This window comes from Lissotriton vulgaris, chromosome 7 (genome assembly GCF_964263255.1).
Source record: "Lissotriton vulgaris chromosome 7, aLisVul1.2, whole genome shotgun sequence".
In the NCBI taxonomy this organism is placed as follows: Eukaryota; Metazoa; Chordata; class Amphibia; order Caudata; family Salamandridae; genus Lissotriton; species Lissotriton vulgaris.
Window position 1 is genome coordinate 1,312,706,672 of NC_141695.1, and position 25,936 is coordinate 1,312,732,607.

At 41.6% G+C, this 25,936-nt stretch overlaps 1 protein-coding gene across 8 annotated transcripts in view; it reads left to right on the top strand.

The window, feature by feature from the left end:
* Positions 1–535: 535 nt before the first annotated feature.
* Positions 536–25,936, top strand: part of LOC147703579 (transmembrane protease serine 9-like) — a 913,140-nt gene continuing 887,739 nt past the window's right edge. For 6 of the 8 annotated variants that reach the window (XM_086931927.1, XM_086931929.1, XM_086931933.1 and 3 more), the window contains exon 1: positions 536–649. In XM_086931927.1, coding sequence (XP_086788053.1) covers positions 610–649 — 40 coding nt within the window. In that variant the 5' untranslated portion in view covers positions 536–609. The remainder of the gene's footprint in view (positions 650–25,936) is intronic. The other 2 variants (XM_086931930.1, XM_086931931.1) reach the window with 2 other exon arrangements.

Here is a 25,936-nt window from a genome sequence, read left to right on the forward strand (position 1 = left end):
TGTGCCTATCTAAACTCTCGAACCCATCCTTATTACCAGGCACTCCAATTAATGCTCTCTTTCACTAAAGAAACCAGGGTAGGAAGTGCGGCTTGGCAGTCATCAAGATGGCCGCTGAAGGTTCACCCCAACCACTATCCTGTTAGGTTAGGCCGAGATAATCCATTCCCAACGCAAAGATGGCCAGATCCAGCCCTACTTACAATGAGTTTATGGCCTTGTAGTGTTACCCTGTAGACTTTCTACATTTCATTCGGCGACATCTCTCGTTCCCCTTTTCTCTCTCAATTAAGCTTGAAGATTTTGAAATATGTGAGCAAAAGCCAAGGTGTGACTCTTGGGTGCTTTACAGACTAACATGCTGCATTCCAAAGTCCTATTTCCAGTGAACGACGAAAACAATCCAGGAATCCGGCCGAACATGAACCAGTACCTGAGAAGTGTCAAGTGCAGATCAATGAACTTATGGGGGATCTGTCCGTCTTCGTGGGTTGGTTAATTATTCGTCACTGAACAAACAGTGGAGATACATGAGCCGGACAATGTCAAAAGCAGCAGTATAAAGGGTGGCATCACTTCCTGGAGGTCATTGGCGAGCTCGTCACTGCGATGAAGCTCCTGTCTGTGGTTGCGCTGCTGATCCTGGCAGGTAAATACGTGGCAATTACGCCTCTTTCCAGCTTCTGTGGTGAAAGGAGGGGGGAGCTCTGGGGTAGAATTCTGCTTGGGCGCCTCTGGGTCTGCCGCACCCCAGAGTGTGACAAGGGACCGCTCGGTGTGCTTTTAGAGAAGCTACATTCTCTCTAGTCGTCCAGTACCAACCACGACAAAGCACTTGATGCCCCTCCTTCCTATGAAACAGAAGTCACTCCTGCTTCTTGGAAAATGCATTCCTTTGACAATCTCCATTCCCCAAACTCCCATAATCGGTATTTCCCCAATTTCCTCCATAAACCCTTCAGAATCACCCTCCTTTTCCCGAGACTCTCGACACCCCCACCTCCCATAATGATATTTCCCTGAACCCCTCTAAAGAACACCTTGCTCTATTAACCCCCAGAAACATCAACCTCCCTATCTCTTCCTGAAATGCTACCCTCAACTCCTGGAGGCTCCAGAGCCACACTCCTGTTCCGAGTTAGTCCACGTTCCCCACATCTCAGAAGATCTTCATTTGCCAGAGCTAGACTGAACGTTCCAAGCCATCCCTGCCTCTTGGATACTGCAGGCCTGAACATGAACATTCCAAGCCATCCCTGCCTCTTGGATACTGCAGGCCTGAACATGAACATTCCATGCCATCCCTGCCTCTTGGAAACTGCAGGCCTGAACATGAACATTCCAAGCCATCCATGGGCGTCCGCAGGGGGGGGCAAGGAGGGGCACTTGCCCCCCCCTGGAGCGACCCTCCTTGCCCCCCTCTGCGGACGCCCATGAACACAGTGACTTCACTCTCTTTCCTCTCCTTTCTTTTCTTTGCTTCCCTGTGAAATTGATCCAAAAAAGAAAGATGCTTTTGCTAGAAATGCCGTATTTTTCTGACATTTTAATTCCAAAGTGCAGCATTGAGAATAAAAGGCTAAAAATATGAAAAATAGATAAATAACTAAATTAAGTAAGACAGAGTGGTAGCAAACTGGCCAAACTGATTTTATTCACACTGGAACACATTAGCGCCACTTTTAAAGAGTTTGCCAGTGAAGCGCTATTTTTGTTTTCTCGTCTTTGTTTTCCCTGGGCTTGGAACTAGTGCACCAATCCTGAAGGTACTGCAATGTGTGGATTGGAAAACAAAATGTGTGCTGCGGCTCTGCGTCCAGGGATGTGGTCTTTTTACCATACTGCTTACATTTTGTAAGGATATAAGAAATGACCATTGAAATGGGTCCATTCAGGGCCCTGTAGTCATGTCCTTAACTTTTCAGGCAAAAGCACTCACTGATTTCTGAATAGTGAGTGTAAAAGCATTAAGGTAACCATGTTGTTCCTGCTTACATTTCCCATGGTTTGCTAAATTTTGCATTCCCTATAAGTGTTTGCTTTTTCCAGGATGTTGTTTTTTGTAGGCCGCATATTGCTCTTGTCTAGTGCGTAATTTAAATTGAGCCGCATCCAGGTGTTTATAGCGGGCAACAATTGGGTTGTAGTTGAAGACAGTGGGAGTTTTTCTCATTGGGGCAGTACGATGTTCAGTGGGGGAGAGGATGTGGCACTATGCTCAGAGCTTCTGAATTTGGAACTGGGAACCAGGTTCAGTCTTAATAACGAGTCCACCAGACCACTCTCCTGCGAGAGCATAATCACATGCTAGACCTTAGAAGGCTCCGCAAGACCTTAGAAGTCCTGGTGTCTTCGCACCAGCAGGGGGACCCTAGCATGACAAGTGTAGGTTAACCTTCAAGGCTTGTCCACCACTATCCATACTGAAGTTCACCTATGGTCTTGCGGGCAGGCTTATGAAGCAGCACACCCTAGAACAACAGTCAATGAGGTCACAGGACCCTTGTGAAGGGCCAGCTCTAGGGCGGTGCAACCAGTGTGACCACACCGGGTGCTGACTTTAGGTGGAGGCATCATGTTTGCAAGTATATTATGGTTTTTAAAACACTTGCTGCCTCCTTCCTGGCCTCCAGCAATTTTCGGCAACAATAAAAATGTCATGATGACTCTGATGATTAATGTTCTTCCTAGAGAGAGATCAGAATTTTGGCCAGTGGAAGTTTTGACTCATGGAAAGGTAGCTCAAAGGGTTAATGTATCGGCTGCAAAGAACATGCGCCATGCCGAGCACAAAGTGCACATAATGTAAATAGGGCAGTGGGCTACTGCTTTTGTCAGAGAGATCCTTTTGTTACTTGCAGTTTATAAATTAAAATCCTAACTTAGAACAGTAAGCTATTAACTGTCGTGTAAGAGTTGCATACAAACTGCAAGGTATAAATTAGAGCGTTATGTGTCCCCCCCCCCAGTCTTTGATTATCCAAATGTCCCAAAAAGTGTTCTTTTGGACAGAAATCAATTCTGATTATTAAGGAGAACCCCCAATCATGGTATTACGTTTTAAATTCGGGGTATTGTGTTTCTCCAGACCAATCACTATAAAACTATACGGGCTACAAGTATGGTTGTCATGTGACTCCTACAGCTTGTAGTCCTTAGTCTTATGTAACATTTTCTATACAGTGATTTACACACACATTGATTGTCTCTGTGTAATGTGTGTGATGTAAAGTGCTCTGACACCCTACAATGGTATGAGTGGCGCTGTAAATCAATCTAAATGCATCTGAGAGTGGTTATGAGGGAATCCATGGCATAGGTGGTCATTGGGGGGCACAAACAAACATTAATGCAGAGGACACCACCAGTGCTATGGCTGGCCCTCCCATTTGTGGCCAGTCTGCTTCACCCATAGGTACCTCCATTGGCCTTGTTTCAGCCATAGTAGCTGCAACTCACCAGGGATTGACAATGCAGGATTTGCACGCACACCAAACTAATTTCGCAAACTTCACAGTCTCCCTGCTTCATTCACAAACACTTTTAACATGTGCTGCCTGCTGTGGGGCCACTGGAATTAATTATGCAGCAAAGGATGACAACATTATGCCGTAGTGTTGACTACATTATGCATTAAAAAAAGGGTGCAGAGTAATGCAGTATATTTTCAGATATTTTATTATTTTGACGTGTGTACACATGCTAACAGTCTCTGGAAATATTTTGCCACATTAGTACCAGTGTAACATACAAACGCAGCAGTGAGAAAGGTGACCAGCCAACCTTTGCAATAGGCCATCCACTCCTCAGCAACACAAGTCACATTTTATATTAACTTTTGATATGTTTGAAATACAAACCATTTATTAGTTTGTATGGTCAGATCATGCAGCAGATCTTGCATTATGAGGCAAATATGGCAGAGCCATAATTTTAGAGAAAACATTTGCAAACTAGGATATTTTGCCATTCATGTTTGAACTGCTGTTGTAAGTGCTGATGACAGAAACTCTAGGGCTCGGAGACAAATAGCTTGTGTTTCCACATTTTGTCGTATTTGGTACATTCTGTGATTAGAAGCATATCCCACTTTGTGAATATATTTTCATGTCAATAACTCATTATAACCTTAAATAATCATGTGTATCCATTGGTTGATTAAACTGGGCAGTGAAATGCCAAACAAATACTAAAAATTGGGATGTCTGCGCATTCTGGCCACACCTCTGGCTACACCCACAGATCCAATCCTTGGGTTATTCCTGCCCACTTCGACCACTGTGTTAGACTCAGCATCCCTGGACCTGTGATGTGCCGCCGCTGTGGGCGCCGTATGTGCCACACATTTACGGTGCCGCGCTTCTGCATAAGGGAGCTGGCCATTATTGTATCCCTAAACTTGCGCACGTTGTCAGTTTCACATTGACTACACGTATATGGACTCTAAGTTTCTTTACAAAAATATAGCTAACATTTAGACATATACATTTAATTTTATATAAATTAATTCAATGTGTGTAAAATTTAGCAATTTCCGGGGAATTCTAGTAAAGGGAGCACCCATTGGCGAATCACTAGCTTGTGTGATTGCTGCATTATTTATTACTAACTTTGACGTTGTGCTTTAACTTTGGATAAAAGTTATCATGAATTCTATCACCAAGAAGCCAATATTGGTAAATATGTGTGCTACAAATAATCCCTAACATACACTGTGCATACAGTATATTTAATCTGGTGCTTTAATCATAGGCTGGTTTAAAGTATTCTGATAAAAATCGAATCGTGCTGAAGACAGCCTTGATTGGTGTTGGATCGAGGACCCGGAAGTCTGCACACCTAGCAGGCAGAGATAAAGCAGCTTGTCAGAAAGTTTAGCGTTTTGCCTACAGGCGGTATTTGTTGGCCTGTGGCAGAGTCAGTCACATGTCCTAGATTCCTGGCATATTATTGAGTCTATCCCAGTTCTGCACCCCAGTGTTTCTTGTGCCCCACCTGTCACACATCATGTCGGAGGGTGGTGATGATTTTAACATTTTGCCCCCCCCCCCCCTGGAAAAATGTCTGCGGACGCCCATGAAGCCATCTCTGCCTCTTGGATACTGCGGCCTCAATATGAACATTCCTTGCCATTCCTGCCTTTTGTATACTGCACGCCTGAACCAATCATGTGCTGGCCCCTCCGGATATCCATATTCTTTGTTCAGGGGACCTCTGTTTATTGAGATAACAACCACATCTATTGGTCTTGACCTGGACTCTAGTCCTCCTGGTCCCATGTTGTGCCCACAATGTGACCTTAGATAATCTTTTGATTCTTCACATTTCTATGCAGTTCATGAGCAGTGCCTAGAAACAGTGTTTGCGTGTGTGCCATGCAGTAGTTTTTAAATGTAATTCATGTGTGTGTATATATGGTGTCTTTACTTGCATAATGTTTCGTGGCGTTAATGGATAATGGTGAATAATCCAGAATGTGCCACCCAGTCTGACTGATACAGGGTGGAGGGTTGTTATGTTACATGTGGCCGATCAAGGCCAGATCATTTGTATGCCAGAGCTTATGTCATAAGCAACAAAGATGCCTGCAGTGTACTCAAAGAAGGGCTTTAATTCAGCCCCTATTCGGCTACTAATTTATTTAAGCAAAGTTCCTTTAGCCAATGCTTGAAGAAAGTGCTGTTCACATTTTGGTTCAAGCAAGAGAAATATTTCATTCACATGCTTAGCTCTTGTTTATTATGTGTGTTGGTCTGCCTGCAGTAAGGTGTGCTTCTAACTGCAGTGCATGGTGGCTGAAATGAACTATCCATGCACCATAAAGGAGACATATTTGCACCCCTGAACGTGTTACTGCACTCTTGTTGATTCTGCACCAACACTAAATGTGGTTTTGCCTCTAAAACTGATTTGTTTTTCCACAAGTCCTTCCAGATTCCTGTTAATATTGCATCAAGGGGGAAGCTGCTCCTTAATGTGACATTCCACTAAATTTGATTTTGTGCCGTAATGTGATCCTACATTGCTGCCTACTGTGCATTAAGGGTGATTTTGCACCTAAGGGCATAGCCTATGCAAGTTATTCCAGATGTGATGATTCTCTGCAGTGGAAGCCTGTGATTTTATTAACGTGTCTTTCATATAAAAACACATTGTATGGTCCTCAGATTTATATTATCTTTATTGGCTGTTTTTCATTGTTGGGTGATGTTATTTTCCTTCCACTGGAAGACATGTCTTTTAGGCAACAATCAACACAAAGAACCTTGAAGCATCTCCAGCAAGGCACTTGGGGGTCGATTATGATGGCGGGCAGATCGCCACTGCCTGCATGGCGGTGGCGATCCACCTGCCAAAATACACCACCCGCCTCCCATCCGCCCCCGCCACATTACGATGGCGGGGGGGACCCCGGCGTATGGAAAGACTGTCATAACATAACATGGTGGCTGTGTCTGCAAGACACCCCCGTCCAAATTATGATGCAGGCGGTGAATCGCCTTTCCATGGCGGCATTGCAGCCATGGAAAGGCAAGCAGTCTTTGCTGTTGGGGGCCTGTAGCGGGTCCCCAGGGTGTTGGGGGGTAGGGGTGTACATGGGGGGTACCTATGGTACCCCCTGAATTTGCATGCACAAGGTGGCAGGCACCGCGCAGTGCCTGCCACGTTGTGCATGCCAATGCGAGACATGCATATGTTGCATTGTGGAGGGTGCTGCTTCCAGCACCACCCGCCACAATGCAATGTATGCAGGATGCCACCGCCACCCTGGCAGTGACATCCTAAGTTTCACGGGGTGACCACCGCACCTGTGGCTAGTGGTCCCTTTAGCCATTGCGGTGGCGGGTGGACTTTGTCCGCCCGCCATCGCAATTGACCCCTTAGATTGTGCTGTTACTGCAGGCCAATTAACAGTGACTGAAATAAAGCCAGCAGCATCAATTATCATGTCACTTTATAAAGAGAGGAGAAAGCCATAGGATTTGGGAACGTTTTCAGTTGTCACTACAGTGAAAGATAGAACTGTGGTTTCAAAACAGTAACGTGTATAAAGGATATATTTTGTTTTTTCAAAGACATCATAGACATTTTAATGCACAATTTATGTTATTCAATCCATCTCACAAGTCTGAGTGAGCCCAAGAACTCTATTTTCCATCTTTTTGTATTGAACATTGAATTCAACATTCACTTAATCCCCTTCATCTAGTATTTTTATCCTTTAAAAAGCACCTGGAAGGCCGTCCTAATCTAGCAAGCCAGTTCCCATCTTCGTACCAGTAATAATTGAAAGCTAATTTAATCAGCAACACCTTGTCCACCTAGCCCCTCTCCATTTTAAGTGCACCCTACCTTTTGTTTCCCTATTGCATTATTCCCTCATTGTCTTTGCCCACCTATGCCCCTCTGGTGGCTGGCACCAGAAAGATTCTCCTGCTTATAAATACCCCTTCCCCTCTCTACACACTCACCGCTCTCTTTTAATGCAAAACTTTCATCGATGGGTGGTGATTCACCAAAATTGCAGTGCAGCGGAAGTGACATTGCATAGCCTTTGGCCTCAATGCCATCACGGGAAGTGACATCACATGACTCTTGACCCTGTTTTCTTTCCAAAAAGGCATGTCATGTGATCCTAACATCACAACACATGCCATCACTGAAGTACCACAATAAATGCATGATCAGTATAACAGAATAACACAAAGAAATGCTCTAGGCCATAATACTGACCCTAAAGTATAGAGATCTCTTCTCAGGGTTTCTCCCCCTAAGATTTTTTTTCAAATAATGGTTGAAATTGTGCATTTCAAAACACAATTTTCACATAAATTTGCTGAAATGCTGTAGTTGATGAAAGGGTGCTCATTAAATATTCAAACCCTTTCATGGTGTGCCAAGCCAATTAAATTGACCCAATTATTTTCAAAATGTGGCATGAGTGTCCTCATATCTGAACAATTACCTTTATTGTGCCTGAGCCAGCATTGCGTCATAGCTGCCCCTATATTCCATTGGTACGCACTTATATAAAAATTGATCAAAACACACCAGTGCTAGACTTTTTCAATGTATGCCATCCGTATACCATTGGTGACCCTCATGTAAAAAAATTACCTCAGTATGTCAAGGCCAGTATTGTGCCATGGTTGCCATTCTCCATATGCCAGGTTGCCCACCTGTATGACAATAATTGCTTCCATTGTGCTAGTACCAGTTTTCAGCTACTGATGTCCATATGCCAAGAATTGCCTTAAGTAAGCCACTATTTTTCAACAGGTGCCCTATTCTCCATGAATGTTCTCTAGTATTCCACTACCACTAATTTAACATTGGTGCCCTTTATGGTGGGAATTACCCCCAGTGTGCCTGTGCCAGTCATTTTGTCCCAGGTTTTTGCCATGCTACAAACTGCTGCAAGTATGCCAGGACCAATATTTTGCCTGGGGTTTCTCTGTAAGACCCCGATAACCTTCAGCATGCCTGTGCCAAAATCAAACCCCTAAGCATCACATAGCTTTGTAGCTCACACACATATTCACTCACGCTCATTCTCTGACACTGGCTCATTCGTTCTCACTTACACTCTCTTGCATCCCCTTACTCTCATTCGTATTTATTCTCACTCACTTGCATTTACTCTTACTCTCACTCATGCTCACTCATTCATACTTTCTGACACTCAGGCCCAGGTTGACTAAAGCTTTGCATCGGATTGTATCACTTTCTAAGACAAAGTGTTAGTTTTTTTTACTATTCAACTCAAATCAGGATTTGCGTTTGGTAGTATCCCAAATTAATGCAAAATAGTGCTTCGCATTATTTTGCATCAAACGGGTGTTCCATGGGCTTTGGCACAAATCCCTATCTACAAACTTTGGTAGATAAGAATTTGCACTAAAATCTTACGTCTCCTTGAGGTGGATGTAAAGAGGAGAAATGTTTTCTTTTCTCCTAATTTTTCCAACTTTGCAAGTGTACAGCATGCATACAAACAGGAAACTATTGAAGAGTAGTTTTTGTACTGGAACGGGCACCTTCCAGCATGAAACCTATGTTTCAGAGCACACATATATCCTTGTAGTATGGTACATAGGTGTGTGCGCTGCCGCATGGCTGCCAAAAATATGCCAGTACATGTAGAGAGAAAAAATTAACATTTGTTTCAATATCTCTTTGACGCAAGCCCACACAGCAACTTTGGTGTAGAGTTACTTCACATCACAGAATAGTAAATCAGGGCCTTAATCTCACAAAATCTCGCTCTACTAACTGTCACTGACTCGTGCACATTTTCACTCACACAAACACGTGCTTACACATACAGGTGCACTTACGCATACACATGCTCTCTCACATAAACAACTCTCACTCATAAACCGCACATGCCATACACTTTTAGAGGAACGTCGTTTTTCGACTCCAGAAGATTCAATAGAAAATCTACAAGGAGGTCTTGCTCCTTCCATAGGAGGCATACTCCATCCAGGACAGCCACTTCTCATTCATCTGTCAGAGAATTCTTCCTCCAACTCTGACAGATACCCCTCTTGCCAGAGTCTTACCATTTGAGGACCTTTCTACCTTCAATAAAGTGCTAGTAAGGAGTACTGCAAAGTTGAATATAACAATGCTCAGAACCTCAAAATCTGTCATATTTGGGACTTTACACCATAAAACCTCTTCAAGGCCCTTGCTTCCACGGGTACCAGGTCATCTGGAATCTTCTATGCAGTTGTTCTTACATCGATCATGGTCTCTTGCTTGAACGTGTCAGCAGCGCCGGGATCCAGGGCCCGGCGCTGAAGTGGATCTCTTCCTACCTCAGCGACCGATTCCAAGCAGTTCACCTCGCTAGCTTCTCTTCTCACAAAAGCAAAATTAACTTCTGGGGTTCCCCAAGGGTCTTCCTTTACGCCCCTTTTGTTTAACTTGTACCTCTTACCTTTGATCAGGTCCTTACGAGGAAAGACGGTCGAAACTTTCAACTATGCTGAAGTCTTAGTGTTAGTGTTTGACATTAATTTTTCACTTCCTCAGTGTTCAATTTTCAATCTACCTTGAGTTTTATCAGTGATTGGGTGAATGATAATCACTTGAAATTAAATCCTGATAAAACTGAGCTTAGTCTTACAGGTGGAATTGCAAATCCATGGAATTCTAACTTTTGACCTTCTGTGCTGGGCAGTCCTCCACTTTCAGGCAGCTCTATTAAGAGCTTGGGGGTCCTGATTAGTAGTGACTTATCCATGAAGGCCCAGATCAGCTCAGTGTCCTCCGCTTGCTTTTACCATCTACGGAGAATCCGTAAGATAAGAAGATTCTTGGCCACCGAGGCCTTGACTCTGACCATTTTAGCATTAGTAATTTCACGCATTGACTATGCAAACACTTTATATGCTGGTATTCCTGTATACCAACTGCATCGTTTACAGTTGTTGCAAAATCTGGCAAGACTGTTTGCCCGCCAGCCTATACGACATCATGTTAAGCCTCTGAGGAAAAGTGTAAACTGGCTTCCGGTGACCAAACGCTGTGCCTTTAAGCTGTTATGCACCATTTTTAAAGCCTTCGCTGGTAATGGCCCAGATTTTATTTCCTCGAGGATCTAGCACTAATTCTACGTTTCTCCAACTTAAATCTGTTGCTTACCCCCTCATTTAAACACAAAAAACATGGGGAGGCTCAGATTTGCGGTCTCCGCAATTTTGGAACTGGCTTCCTGTGAAAGTGAGGTTGGCACCCCCCTATGTGAAGTTCAGGAAATTGCGAAAGAACGTCTTATTTTCTCGGTCATATCAGTAAAGTGAACTCTGTTGTTAATGCCGCTTCCTCTCTTGTTCTCAGTGCCATGAGACTGCTTGGTGTATGCGCACTTTATATGCATTTTTAAAAGAACATACCATAACATCTGTGAGAGAGTTTGGGCCCATTTGAACATTTTGACTCAACCAGATGGTCTTTTAGCTAATTGAGAGGTAAGAGGGAGAAAACAATGACAATTTAATCTCATTATAGTATAACCAATTTGGTTACACAATTACTCCTCCACAACTAAGGGCCCCATTAGGATGGTAGGCGAATCGCCCCTGCCTGCCCGGCGGGGGTGATCCGACCGCCATTCATACAAAAAAAACCCCGCCATATTATGATGGCTTTTCCGCAAGTCGACCGGGTGGAAATGGGTTCAATATGGTGGGGGTGTCTGTTAAATTTCACCAGCCATATTACAATGGGGGCGGAAACATGCCTTTCCATGGCGGCATTGCCGCCACGGAAAGGCATACAAAGTTTACTTGCGAGGGCCTGTTGTGGGCCACCAGGGACACTTGGGGGTGCACATTTCAATGTACAACGTGGCAGGCACCGCGCTGTGCCTGTCACGTTGTGCATTGAAAGGCACAACTTGCCTTTGTGGCATTGCGGCGGGCGGTGGTTTCAGCATCGCCTGCCGCAATGTTACAAACATGCGATGCGCCCGCCGGTGTGGCGGGCTTAATCTAATTGTGGGTGCGGGACTGTCGCAAGCATGGCGAGCGGTCCCGATTCCCGGGGGTATGGTGGGCGGACAAAGTCTGCCCGCCATACTAATGACCCCCTAAATGTTTGAGTTTAGTAAACTATAATTTAATATCAGAAACAGGCTAAAATGGATTAGTGTTAAGTAAAACAAGAAGTTTTCCCACTGGGAAGTATTATAACCTGTTACTAGATCAGGATTCAAACTCACAACCATAAATCACAACATTCATTTTTGTGGAACTAAAACACTTACCAAGAAGGAACATATACAACAAGTTATAAAAAAGTTGCAATTTATTAAAAATAATTTGGTTACAAAAATTTATCGACAAGGTTATCAATTAAAAACATATATAGCAAAAATATCCCAAACCTATACACAATGTTAAAACACAATCAAAGCCACCTAATGTGGACGTGGAGAAGTTTTGGAAAGACACTACTATCTATCTTTTTCATTTCATTTCGGACATATAGTTTGACAACAATTGAAGGAATGTTGTTCCTTTGGACCAGAATTATTGTTGGCAACGCCGAATATGAGTTTAAATTAAGCGTCGACGCGTTTCGGAAGCTTCAACTTGATACCGGCTTCCTTCCTCAGGACCAGTTTATATTTTTATTCTCCACAACGTGAACCTGCCTATATAGAGTCTATTAGGCAGACGGGTACTGTGGCACGTAGCTGTTTAGTGCACACGGCCAGTTTCCCCGGGTCTGCTTCTTCAACGGCGTCTGGAAAATCACCGCTTGTATTTTTGAGGATATCCACAAAAATACAAGCGGTGATTTTCCAGACGCCGTTGAAGAAGCAGACCCGGGGAAACTGGCCGTGTGCACTAAACAGCTACGTCTGCCTAATAGACTCCCCCTTTACGGAGACAAAGCCCGTTTTCTAGGTTGGAGCCAGTTCTACTTTTGGATTATTACCATCACTATTTTTTAAACGGATAAGTTGCTGAACAAAAGCACTTAAGATCGGAGTACAATAAGTTTGATGACTTCACAAACTATAAGGAGCTACAACCTGGGTAGACCCCTACGAGCAACAGAACCATTCTGGACTAACTGGTTCACGTTGTGGAGAATAAAAATATAAACTGGTCCTGAGGAAGGAAGCCGGTATCAAGTTGAAGCTTCCGAAACGCGTCGACGCTTAATTTAAACTCATATTCGGCGTTGCCAACAATAATTCTGGTCCAAAGGAACAACATTCCTTCAATTGTTGTCAAACTATATGTCCGAAATGAAATGAAAAAGATAGATAGTAGTGTCTTTCCAAAACTTCTCCACGTCCACATTAGGTGGCTTTGATTGTGTTTTAACATTGTGTATAGGTTTGGGATATTTTTGCTATATATGTTTTTAATTGATAACCTTGTCGATAAATTTTTGTAACCAAATTATTTTTAATAAATTGCAACTTTTTTATAACTTGTTGTATATGTTCCTTCTTGGTAAGTTTTTTAGTTCCACAAAAATGAATGTTGTGATTTATGGTTGTGAGTTTGAATCCTGATCTAGTAACAGGTTATAATACTTCCCAGTGGGAAAACTTCTTGTTTTACTTAACAGTACATTGGCGCTCCATTTCCCTCTGGGTAACATAGAGCCCCTCTCTTCTTGTTTACATCGTAAAATGGATTAGTCTCAGCATCATAGTATAGAAATACAGGAGCAACAAAACAAGTCTAAATCTCCTCAAGAGAATTACACAATGTAACAAAAAAAAGCAACTACTTTGGTTATGACGATGCAAGTAATCAGGAAAAAGAATTGAACATTAAATTGCATCAGTTGATTATAAAAGGTAAGCATGAGCAACCTATCTTTCCCTACACTACCTTTAAATGACAGACAACCCTAAACTAAGAAGCATTGAGTAGGGATGAATAATAAAATGGTGTCAGTTGTTGAGTCTTCAGTACAAGTAACTCCAACCAAGGGCCATGTAGCATGAAGCCATACAATGCAGAAGATGAGGTCTACACCTCATGGTGGTAAATGGTCATAATGTTGCATTTTTAATATTGACTGACAACAATATCGAATTTTTTATTTCGAGAATACCATAATATCAATGTAATTTATATCAATGACAAAAATATCGTGTTTTTTTAGAAATATTGAAGTATGAAATAGCGATTGTAAAATATAATTCGTAGAAAATATCGTTTGTTAGTGATGTACAAAATATCGTAATAATCAATATAGAATGTAGAAAATATCCTTTTTTAAACGTCGAAATAGTATTTTTTAATATTAAAATATTTTAGTTTTTAATGTATTAATAGTTACAGTAAATTGTATGAAAATAATATTTATAATATAAATCTTAGGAGCGGGATGTTGGGTTATCAGGGGATAAGGGTGGGGAGTGTTTTAAAACTATTGTTTTGAAAAGTCTTAAATAATTTAAAATTTTGAAATTTGAAATGTTGTTTTAGGAGCGGGATATTGGGTTATTAGGGGATAAGGGTGTGGAGTGTTTTAAAAATGTAAATTTCAAATTTGAATAAAATTGTTTATTTTGAAATGTTGTTTTAGGAGCGGGATGTTGAGTTATTAGGGGATAAGGGTGTGGAGTGTTTTAAAAATATTATTTTTCATTTTGAAATATAATTTCAAATTTAATATTGAAATATGAAATTTTGTTTTACCAGTGGGATGTTGTGTCAGCTAATGGTTGGGAAGCTTTTTAAAAAATACAAAAAAATATTAAAAAATGTTCTTTGAAATTTGAAATGTAGGTGTGAATTCTAGGTATTTTATGGTTTAAGTGTGTAGTACTACTTTTTCTATATTTAAAAACAAACTACAGAAATTGCAAAATAACATTTTAAAATAAAAACTTTCTTGTTTTAATGGAGTGAGATGTAGTGTTTTTGGACAATTTGGATGGGGAGTGTTTTTTAAAAAAATACATTAAAGTTGATAATTTAAAAATTTGAACATTGTGTTAAATATATGTTTTTTTGATTGTATATTTCGTTTTTTGTATAGATAATTATAATATTTATGTAATGTAGTATGGACTACTTGTATTAAATTTAACTATTTTTGAAATTGTAAAAAATAAATTTATAGAAAAAATTCATGTATATTTATATTAAAGATTAGTATTTTTTTATAAGCTGTTCAACTGATATAAATGCTATAATAATTTATTTTAAAAGTTAAAAAGAACTGTATTAATGGTTTGTATTTTTTCAATTTTTTATTTCTTAATAATATGTAAACATGTTAATTTTAAATTCATTTAGATCATGTCAAGTTTAAAGTCAAACATGTTCATTGAATTGGTAATCATTTTAGTGATAATATTGAATTAAATGATTTTAGTGTCCTTTGCTTTATTTCATATAATAGAAAGCAGAGGGTCAATAGTTAATTATCTAAGTTTATTATCCGGTATGTTTAATGAGTTAATACTGACTGGAGTGGGAATAGTAATTTATATATCTTAAGTGTAGGTGTGAATTCTAGGTATTTTATGGTTTAAGTGTGTAGTACTACTTTTTCTATATTTAAAAACAAACTACATAAATTTCAAAAGAACATTTTAAAATAAAAACTTTCTTGTTTTAATGGAGTGAGATGAAGTGCTTTTGGACAATTTGGATGGAGAGTGTTTTTAAAAAAAATACATTAAAGTTGAGAATTCAAAAATTTGAACATTGTGTTAAATATGTTTTTTTGATTGTATATTTAGTTTTTGTATAGATAATTATAATATTCATGTAATGTATTATGGACTATTTGTATTAAATTTAACTATTTTTGAAATTGTAAATAATACATTTATAGAAAAAATGAATGTATATTTCTATTAAAGATTAGTATTTTTATAAGCTGTTGAACTGATATAAATGTTATAATAATTTATTTAAAAAGTTAAAAAGAACTGTATTAATGGTTTATGTTTTTTCAATTTTTTATTTCTTAACAATATGTAAAAGTGTTAATTTTAAATTCATTTAGATCATGTCAAGTTTAAAGTCAAAAATGTTCATTGAATTGGTAATCATTTTAGATATAATATTGAATTAAATAATTTTACTGTCCTTTGCTTTATTTCATATAATAGAAAGTAGAGCGTGAATAGTTAATTATCTAAGTTTATTATCCAGTATGTTTAATGAGTTATTACTGACTGGAGTGGGAATAGTCATTTATATATCTTTAGTGTCCAGCACCTTCCCTGAGTTCATACTAACTGGAGTGGGAATAGTAATTTATATATCTTTAGTGTCCAGCACCTTCCCTGAGTTCATACTAACTGGAGTGGGAATAGTAATTTATATATCTTTAGTGTCCAGTACCTTCCCTGACTTAATACTGACTTGAGTGGGAATAGTAATTTATATATCTTTTGTGTCCAGCAACTTCCCTGAGTTAATAATTCTTGAGTGGGAATAGTACATTATATAGCTTTGGGGGTATATTATGTTGGCTGGTGGATCGTCACCACCCGTACAGCGGTGGCAATTCGCCCGCCAATTATCTCCACCCATCTACCATTCCTTCACCACATTACAATGGCAGAGGAGACCCCGGCGGATGGAAAGACTGTCCGCTGGTTTTCTGCCGGTCAGACAGGCGACCGGATGGACAAAGGCTCTAATACTGTGGCGGTGTCTGCAAGTCACCGCCATCCATATTATGATGTGCGGCGGTGCTGGGCTTTCCATGGCGAGGACCCCGCCATGGAAAGCCATGTGGAGATCACTGTTGGGGCCCGTTGCGGGCCCCCCTGATGTTGGGGGCATGTGGGGTGCACATGTAAGGTACCCCCCCCGCTGTGCCTGCCACGTTGTACCTGCAAATGCACAACATGCATTCCCAGCATTCTGCTACAATGCTGGGAATAGGGGATGCCATGGTTGCAGTGGCATTCTAATTGAAGGTGTGGGACTGCCTGGCTCATGGTCCGGCATTCCTTTACGGTGGCGGGCCGACTTTATTTGACTAAATATTAGTTGGAGTGGGAGTAGCGAATTATATTCGTTTACTGTCCTGCATTTTTAATATTTAATAGTAAGCCGTTTTACTGCTGAAACGCGTTGTTGGTGAGCGATTAAAGAACACTTGTATCAAGTTACTGTAACTACGATTAGAATTACTTTTCAGGATCAGTAGTGGGCTGAAAGATGCAGCACTGAGGACTTTCCTGAGAACAGGTGAGTAAATCGGAATTCGTAGTTCGGCTGATTTTAGAGGAATTTTTTAAAGTTCCAAAACTCCACACTTAAAAAAAATTCCAAGTGAAACCAGTCAATGTTAGCCTATGGAAGGAAATTCAAGTTACTGTATGTATGGTTAGAATTCCTTTTCAGGATCAGTAGTGCACTCAAAGATGCAGCACTGATGTCTCATGTGATAACAGGTGAGTAATTCAGAATTCGTAATTCAGCTGATTTTACAGGAATATTTTGCTCAACAGTGAAGGAAGGGGGCGGGGCCTGAGGTAACATGTGTGCAAACACACCCTGTGGCACGTTTTAGGTTGGGGAATTAATCCCTCTTCAATCCTGGGGTCCCCTGTGAGCCAACTAGCCCACCAGGTACCTCCAGTATGCGCCAGGGAGGTGCGTTGCAGACAGGTGTTCAGAGGGCACGCCCCCTTTTTACAACACTCTGCAACGCAGCTCCGTGGTGTTTACTGCAGGTACCTGTTGGACTAGTTGACCCCTAGGGGACCTCTGGATTGAAGAAGAATTAATTCCCCAACTTAAAATGTGCCACAGAGCACGTTTGCACACATATCACCTCTAGCCCCTCCCCCTACCTTCACCACTGTGCAAACACACCCCGTACCGGGTGCTAAGTTGGGGGATTAAGTCCCCTTGTATACTGGGGGTCCATGGAGGCCAACTAGCCCACCAGGAACCTCCAGTATGTGCCAGGTGGCTGCGTTGCATTGAGGTGTAAAAAGAGGCATGGCCTCATTACACCTCTCTGCAATGCAGCACCCTGGCACGTTTGCAGAGGGGGAACTAATTCCCCTTGCATATTGGGAGTCCCTGGGGAACTAGCCCACCAGGAACCTCCAATAAGCGCCAGGGGGCTGCATTTCAGAGAGGTGTAATGGGGCCACGCCCCTTTTTACACCTCTCTGCAACGCAGCCCCTTGGTGCTTTTTCAGAGAGGGAACTAATTCCCCTTGCACACTGGGAGTCCCCGGGGGCCAACTAGCCCACCAGGAACCTCCAGCATGCCCCAGGGGGCTGCGTTGCAGAGAGGTGTAATGAGGCCACACCCCTTTTTATTCCTCTCTGCAACGCACGGTCCCTACCGGCTCCCCGCATCCTCGGGAGCCGGCATTGCTTTTCTGCATGGGGAGCAGCTACATGCTGCTCCCCATGCAGAAAAGCAATAGTCTTTGGTTTTTGGAAGGGAGAGCAGGTTTTCTGCTCTCTCTTCCAAAAACCAAAGAAGTTTGCTGCTACCGCCCTAGCATAGCAAACAGCACTGTCCCGGGGGTGGGCACCCCAGGACACTGCAGGAGCCGGCCATGGGGACTGGCGGTCCCCAGGGCTATCAAGGGCTCTAGGAGGGAGGCTGCGCGGGCCCCCTCCCAACAATTGTAAAGCCTCGGTGGATGGTGGTCCCGGGGCTGGGGGGTCCATCACGGACCCCCCTATTTTAAATATTAGTGCCCCGGGGAGATGGTAGTCCCCGGGGCGTGTGGGGGGGCTTGAGCCCCCCACACAGGTTCTTTTTTTAAAATTTCATGCAAAGCCCCTGGGGGTGCCGGTCCCTGGGGCTGCGGGGGGGCCGTGAGCCCCCCGCATACTTAGTAAGAAAGTCTTGGGGTGGCGATCCCCGGGGCTCAGGGGGCATTAGAGGCCCCCCCATTATTAATATCAAAGCCCCGGGGGTGGTGGTCCCCTGGGCTGTGGGGGGCCGTGTGGCCCCGCTATCATGATTACTTTGCTCTGGGGGGTGGCGGTCCCCCACACATTTTTTAAATATGCCCCCGGGATTTGGTCCCCCGGGGGCTAGTTTGAAAAAAGAAGACCAGGGTTTTTTGTTTCTTTTGCTGGGTACGTGTACCTGCACATAACCCGCAATTTAAAAAAAAATCCCCCTAGGCCATGAGCAGGCCTAAGGGGTCAGGGTGTTTCTACCCTGCCCCCTTTTTGCATTCTGCACGTTTGTTTTTCTGCTTTCTTGTGCCTCGGTTCTACCGAGGCACAAGATGGCTGCCAACACTTCCTGGTTTGGAGTGTTGACAGCCAATTAGCATTCAGCCCGTGCTCAGGAAGGTACGCATACTGTAAGCTTACGGTAAGCTCTTCAAGATATATCTATGATTTTACTTTTGATTTCTCAAGAACTACTGATTGGATTTACACCATTTAACAAAAAGGGTGATCTGCCAACTGAACTCTACCTTTTTGCCAAATTTGGTGTAATTCCGTTCAGCCTTTCAGGCTGTAGCCCTGGCTAAAGGTCCTATGGAAAATTGCATGGGGAAAACATGTTTTGGGACCCCCCTTTTTTCTCAGCCCCCGCTTGACGAATCAACCCCAGACTTTCAGGGAAGGAGCGGAACGGAGCAGGCCATCTTCTTGGAGAATTTCACGAAGATTCGTCCACCGGCGCTAAAGTTATTCCAAATAGAATGTTGCAGATTTCCTATGGAAACTAGGTCCTAACTATAACTACCTACTGGCGACCACCAGTAGGTAGGTATAGTTAGTACCTAGATACAATTAGAAAATCACAACATTCTATTCCCAATGACTTTGGCGCAAATTGACGAATCTTCGCGACATTTTCAAAACTTATGGCCCTGCTCCTATCCTGAAAGTTTTGGGGTGATTCGGCAATAAGGGGCCGAGAAAAAAGCGGGTGTCCAAAAACGTGTTTTCACCATGCAATTTCTCTTAGGAAACTTTAGCCGTGGCTACAACCCGAACTGCTTAACAGAATGACGCCAAATTTGGCAAAAAGGAAGCCCTTGTTTCAGAGAGAGCTTTTTTGTTAAATGGTGTAAATCCGTTCATTAGTTTTTCAAATATTAATGGAAAAAGAAATATATATATCTGGGCAGAGTCTAACCACACATCTCATTATGGGATCTGATTGGCTGTCAGCACTTCATCCAAAAAGTGTTGGCAGCCATCTTGGGACAAATTTACATTAAAAAGCATTGCAGTTAACAGAAGGTTTTAAGACTTTAGTTACATTATAAATCATTTGTTGAAGGTACCATACTCATTTTAGCAAATGTGGTGTGTTCTAAGGTGATTTTGCCATGTGGCAAAGCCTTCTGCTGGGATATCATGAATTAAATTTGAGAGAAAACAATTTTCTCATGCTTTTCCGACAGAGGTTTGGAAGGTGATCTATAAGCTAAACTGAGAGCATATTTTCTGTAAATTCACATTATCTTTCTCAGTCATGTGAGAATGAAGTATGACATTCTCAGTAAAACATATACATCCAACCAGGGCAGATACTGTCAGTTGATTCATTTGTGTCCTACTGCAGCTCCACAGAGTGTTCTAAAGAACAACTAGAGCGCTAACAGTCCTACTTATGACAAACGTATTGCACACCTGAAGCCATCTTGATTGGAATAAAGTGGTAACTCTTAAAACATTTAATTTAAAAAAGAACAAAATGAGGGGGTTCATTTTGCCATAGAAAGTATGATTAGTGCTACAGAAAGAAAAATTAGGGCACATTTTGAGTGACATCTCAAATCCTCTCTATTTCATTAAAAAATTCTGACATGCAGACTGAAACATGCACTTTTAATACCAGCAGCAGTCTTCCATGGTGAGCAGTAGCTTTACTACAGTGATCTAATGAGCACCTAGAGTGCTAACATTCAGAATTTATGGCAAATGTGTGACATATCTGAGTACCTTCTTGATGGAACCAAAGGAAAAAACTGAGAGTATTTCCTACTGAGGAGACTGCAGTAAATGAGAAAATTAGGAAACAAATAAGTTCCCCAAGATGTCCACCAGAAACAAAAGAGCCCATATGTAGCACAAATATCATCCAGATGTAACCCATGTTTAGCTTGATGACAGAAGGTCCCAGAATGTTCTTAGGAACAACTAGAGCGCTTACTGTCTTACTTATGACAAAAGTATGGCACACCTGAAGCCATCTTGATTGGAATAAACTGGTAACACTTAACATTTAATTTAAAAAAAGGAACACAATGAGGGGGTTCATTTTACCATAGAAATTATGATTAGTGCTGAAGAAAGAACAATTAGGGCACATTTTGAGTGCCTTCTCAAATCCTCTTCTTTTTCATAAAAAATTTCTGACATGCAGACGGAAACATGCACTTTTAATGCCAGCAGCAGACTTCCGTGGTGAGAAATAGCTTTACTGCAGTGATCTAATGAGCAACTAGAGTGCAAGACTTTATGCAAATGTGTGACATATCTGAATACCTTCTTGATGGAATCAAAGTAAAAAACTGAAAGCATTTCCTACTGAGGAGACTGCAGTAATTGAGAAAATTAGGAAACCTCATATCAAATAAATCTCACAAGATGGCCACCAGAGACAAAAGAGCCCAAATGTAGCACAAATATCACCCAGATGTAGCCCACATGTAGTCCAATGACAAAAGTGTGCAAAACACTTTCTATTGTTTGTGTTTTTGCATTTTTATATAGTGCAGACTTGTCAGGTATTGGAGTGCTTTACATGAGCTTTGGTTACATCACACAAAACAAATTCATTTTGGTTGTAGACATGGGGAGATAAAGTGATTTGACCAGAATCACAGAATGACGAGCTGAAGCAGAAAAGTTGCATAGTCTGCAGCTCTGGAAGTAACACCACATCCTCTCCCCTAAGTGCAACATTTAATCAAGTAGTCAACTGGATAAAAAAAAACCATAAAGATAACAAATAATTTAAAAGTGCTTTGTTGCTATTTGAAAACTCAGAAAATATGTCCTCATTTTAGTATTTGGGAGCACTAACCATAATTTTGATGCAAATAAGACCCTCTCATATATGTAATTTCTAAAGGAAATGCTGTAGGTATTACAGTTTGATTACATCAAGATGACGTCAGGCGTTCCACACTTTTGTAACAAATATAGAATGTTAGCAATCTAGTTGTTCATTAGGATACTATTGAGAGGCAGAGGCCAGGGCCACAGACTCTGAAAATTGAAGGCAGGTAGAAGGGTGCAGAGGCAACAATTTGACCACACTGGGCAGGCAGGAAATGCAGTGGCAACAGAATAGAAGGGGGTTCCCCGGAGGGATTTCTTAGGATACTGGCAGGAAAAAAGGGGGGAGAGAACACCTGAATAGGAGGTGCAGTGGCAGCAAAACAGACTATGGAGGGCAGTGGAAAGGGGGGCAGGGGCAACAAACCAACAATACAGGACTGGCAAGAGAGGCTGTGACAATATAATAGGCCATTGTCGGCAGAAGGAAGAGGCAGTGGTAGTACAATCATACATGTCAACAGACCCGATTCAGCCAGGAAACGTACAAGGTTTTTAAGCCCAAATGGGCTTTATTTGATCTGTCTCCGGTCTACAATCTCCTCTTTTTCAATGTAAGTCAAAGAGGAAAATCAATATCCTAGTTTTTTTTCAAAATCTCCCTCTTACCAAGTTCAAAATGTTAGCAAGTATGGTACATTGGATCATGGAAGGCAGGAGGAATTGGGGTAGGGACATGGACTTGGAAAACAGAGGATAGGAGGGACATGGAGAGGTGCACCAAACTGACACTACAGGACAGGCATTAGGGTTTTCAGCAGCATAATACACCACACAGGGCATTCAAGACAGGAGTGCAGCACAACACTCCATAGAAAGCAATAGGGAGGGGACAGGACCATGCACATGGACAACAGAGAACGGAGGGGAAAGAGGCAATGGTAGCTAGCTGACCATAATGGACAGACAGGAGAGAAAGCTGCAGCATAATGGACCATAAAGGTCAGGAGGGACAGATCAGGGCCATTACAATGGAACAGACAAGCCAGGAGGAAGGGAATAGAGGTCTGCACATTGAAAAAGAGGGCTGTGGGCAAGGGGGCAGGGCAGGAGCAGCAAAAGGACCATGGAGGTCAGTTAGGATGGGCACTAGAAGCAAGACACACCAGGTAGAGCAACAGTGAGACTACTACAATGGCATACAAACAGATCATGGAGGGAAGGTGGGAAGGGGTCAGGGCAGCTAGCTGACCTCACAGGGAAGGTGGGAGGGGCCGTGGAAGCACAAAAGACCATGCATGGCAAGCAGGAGGGTTAATGGCAGCACAATGGCTATAATGGGCAAAAAGAAGGTGGCAGGGGCATGCACAAAGGACCATGGAGGATAGAAGGGAGGGTCAGGACCTGAGCACAGATAAGAGAGTTCAGGGGAAGGGGCCTCACAACAGACCATGCGGGGCAGGCAGGAGGAGCAGTTGCAGCACAACAGACCAGGTAGGGCAGAAGGGTGTGGCAGTAAAATGGACCATGGAGGACAGGAGGAAGGGGATAGGGGCATGGAATGTGGACAGGCATGCCGGAGGTGGCAGGGACAGGTTACAGTCATCTGACAATGCTAGGCAGGTGGGAGGAGAGTGGCAGCTCAACAGAACACTCAGAGTAGATAGGAGTGGCAGGTTTATGGAACATGGTGGGCAAAAAAGGATGGAGCAGGGGCATGCAAACTGACATCGGAGGGCAGGTGGAAGGAGAATAGGGGCAGAAAGTTAAGCACAGAGGCTAAGCATGAGGTCAATGATTGGGCATAGAATTGGGCAATGGAGGGCAGGGGGAGTGGACTTGTACATCATACTAAATGGAGGGCTGTCGCAGCACATCACACCATGCATAGCAGGAGGGAGGAGGCTAGTCCATGAATTCAGACAACAGAGGATAGGGAGGCGGTGGATGGGGCAGCAAGCTAATTGTTCAGGGAAGGCGGGAACGCCAGTGGCAGAACAACGGCCACACAAGGCTGTAATAAGGGAGCAGGGACATGGACTTGGACAATGGATGGCTAGGAGCAGGGAAGGCAGGAGCAGCAAGCTTGGATGGGGCCAGCACAATGTTAGGCCCTGCTTCCAACCCTCCACTATCCATTGTGATACGCATTTTACTTAACGTTAAAAAAACGAGATTTGCTGAAAAAGACAAGTAATACAGGGACGGTATAGTTAGACTCAGAGTTCAGTCATACACAACTAGTGAAATTCAGCAGTTATAGTTACCTGAGCTAACTATAACTTACGCCCCTGCAATGTACTGCTAATGACCTTAGACATTACATCATTCATGACATGGTCAGTTACATCACTCATGACATCACTCATGACATTTCAAATGAGCTGTGAATAGAATGGAACTGTAATCGCTAGACCTTTATTTAGGGATAGTGTGTGTATATTAACACCCCTTTTTTCTTTCCTTTCGTGTAAGAACCCTTATAATACACAATGTGCCCAGATTAATATGGCCGATAGCCTTTCACTTTAAAGTAATGTGTAGTCCATTGTTTATGTTGATGTTTACAATCCTAAGTATGTTTATTATGAATAAGTCACGTTAACGAACATATAGGTATGGCGGTCACGGGGCAAGATTTGCTGAAATGACATTGTGTGCATATTAACACTTGTATTATTTTCTTTATTATATGAATTCCTGAATTTTCACATCGTGACCATCGCCCCCAGCTTTCTGGATTAAAGTAATATTTAGTCCTTTGTTAATGTTGGCAACTGGAGGCATTTGTACAATTAAATAGGCATACTACAATGATGTCTTGTATCGTTATCAAGGTTCGGACGAGCCGAAACGCGTGAATCACATCCTATACTTACAAACTACAACCTCAGTGCTGATTCCTTCCTTGTCAGAGTGAGAGGAGATTAAATACATCTGTATAAAATTCACTGAAAAAAACACAAGTTACAGGGACATTATAGTTAGAAAATAGCAATCAAAAAGCCTCAGAAATTCACTGAAAAAAACACTACTTTCATGGACGTCATAGTTAGTTGGACATTTCACTCATACAAAACAAGAAAAATTCAGCCGTTATAGTTAGTTGTGCTAACTATAACTCGCACCCCGCAATGCACTGCTGATGACATCACATATTACATCACTCATGACATGGTCAGTGACATCACTGATGACATCACTGATGACATCCCAAATGACATCACTGATGACATCATCCACACGTTCATCTGATGTACCTTTTCACACCATAAAATACATACTACCATTCTTGAAACCATAGATACACCAATACTAGTACAGCTACAATATTCTGTGCACTATGCATGCAGACCTCTAATCAGCTATATAGCTTTGATATAGGCTTTTAAATACTCAGTTAGTCCCTATGCAGTCTAGGAATCCTTTTGTCTGTCCCATGCACTTGTCCATTCACCCATCCAGCACAATGTACGTACCCTATCACTCTGCCAATACCTAAGCAATTATAAATGTTGCATGCGCTCTCGTTGCAGCACTGGATTTACTCCAGTTATTAGTCATATACTTAAAGAATGGCATAGCCACTAATACAAGTGCAGGTACAATATTGTTTACACTGTGCATGCAGACCTCTAACTAGCTACATACTATTGATACGCTCTGCTAAATATCCAGTTAGTACCTAAGCAGTGTAGGAATCCTCCTGCCTGTCCCATGCATTTCTCCAATCACCCATCCAGCACAAGCTACTTATCCTATTACTCCACCAATATCTGCTGTCAAGGTTAGATTAAGTAATCCAACCACTATCAATGCACATCTACATTCAGTTATATTCAGTATATATACACATTGAAGTAAAATATACATTTAAGGAACATATATAATGAAAAAATATTTCATAGAGAAAGAATAACCCTTTTTATTTGTAAACATTATTTTATTATTTATTAATACAATGTTTAAGGTACAGGAATACTTTTTATTCAGGTAATAAACAAGTGATGAGACATAGAATCCAAATATGTTCTTTTTTTTAACACTTAAAAATTAAATATTTTGCATATATAGGTTTATTCACATACAATAATTTTTAAGCATACATGTTTTTTTTTACTTTTTTACCTTTTAAAATGTAGGTATAATATTTTTGTTGCAGGGAACATTTTGTTTTTAATATTTTTGTAACAAACATCATTTTTACAACATTGTTTTATATTTTTGTTTTTTATTTATAACATTTACAAAATATTGATACATATTTTTGTATGTATAATACATTATATTATAAATATTTTCACATACATAAACATAAACATATTTTAATATTTTTCTTACATGTTATGTATATTTTTAATTATTAATATTGATTTATGATAACATATTATTCATTAGTACATTTTACTATTTCAAAAGGTTACATTTTAGTTTAACATTTTAATTAGTTTTTAGCATTTTCGGATACATCT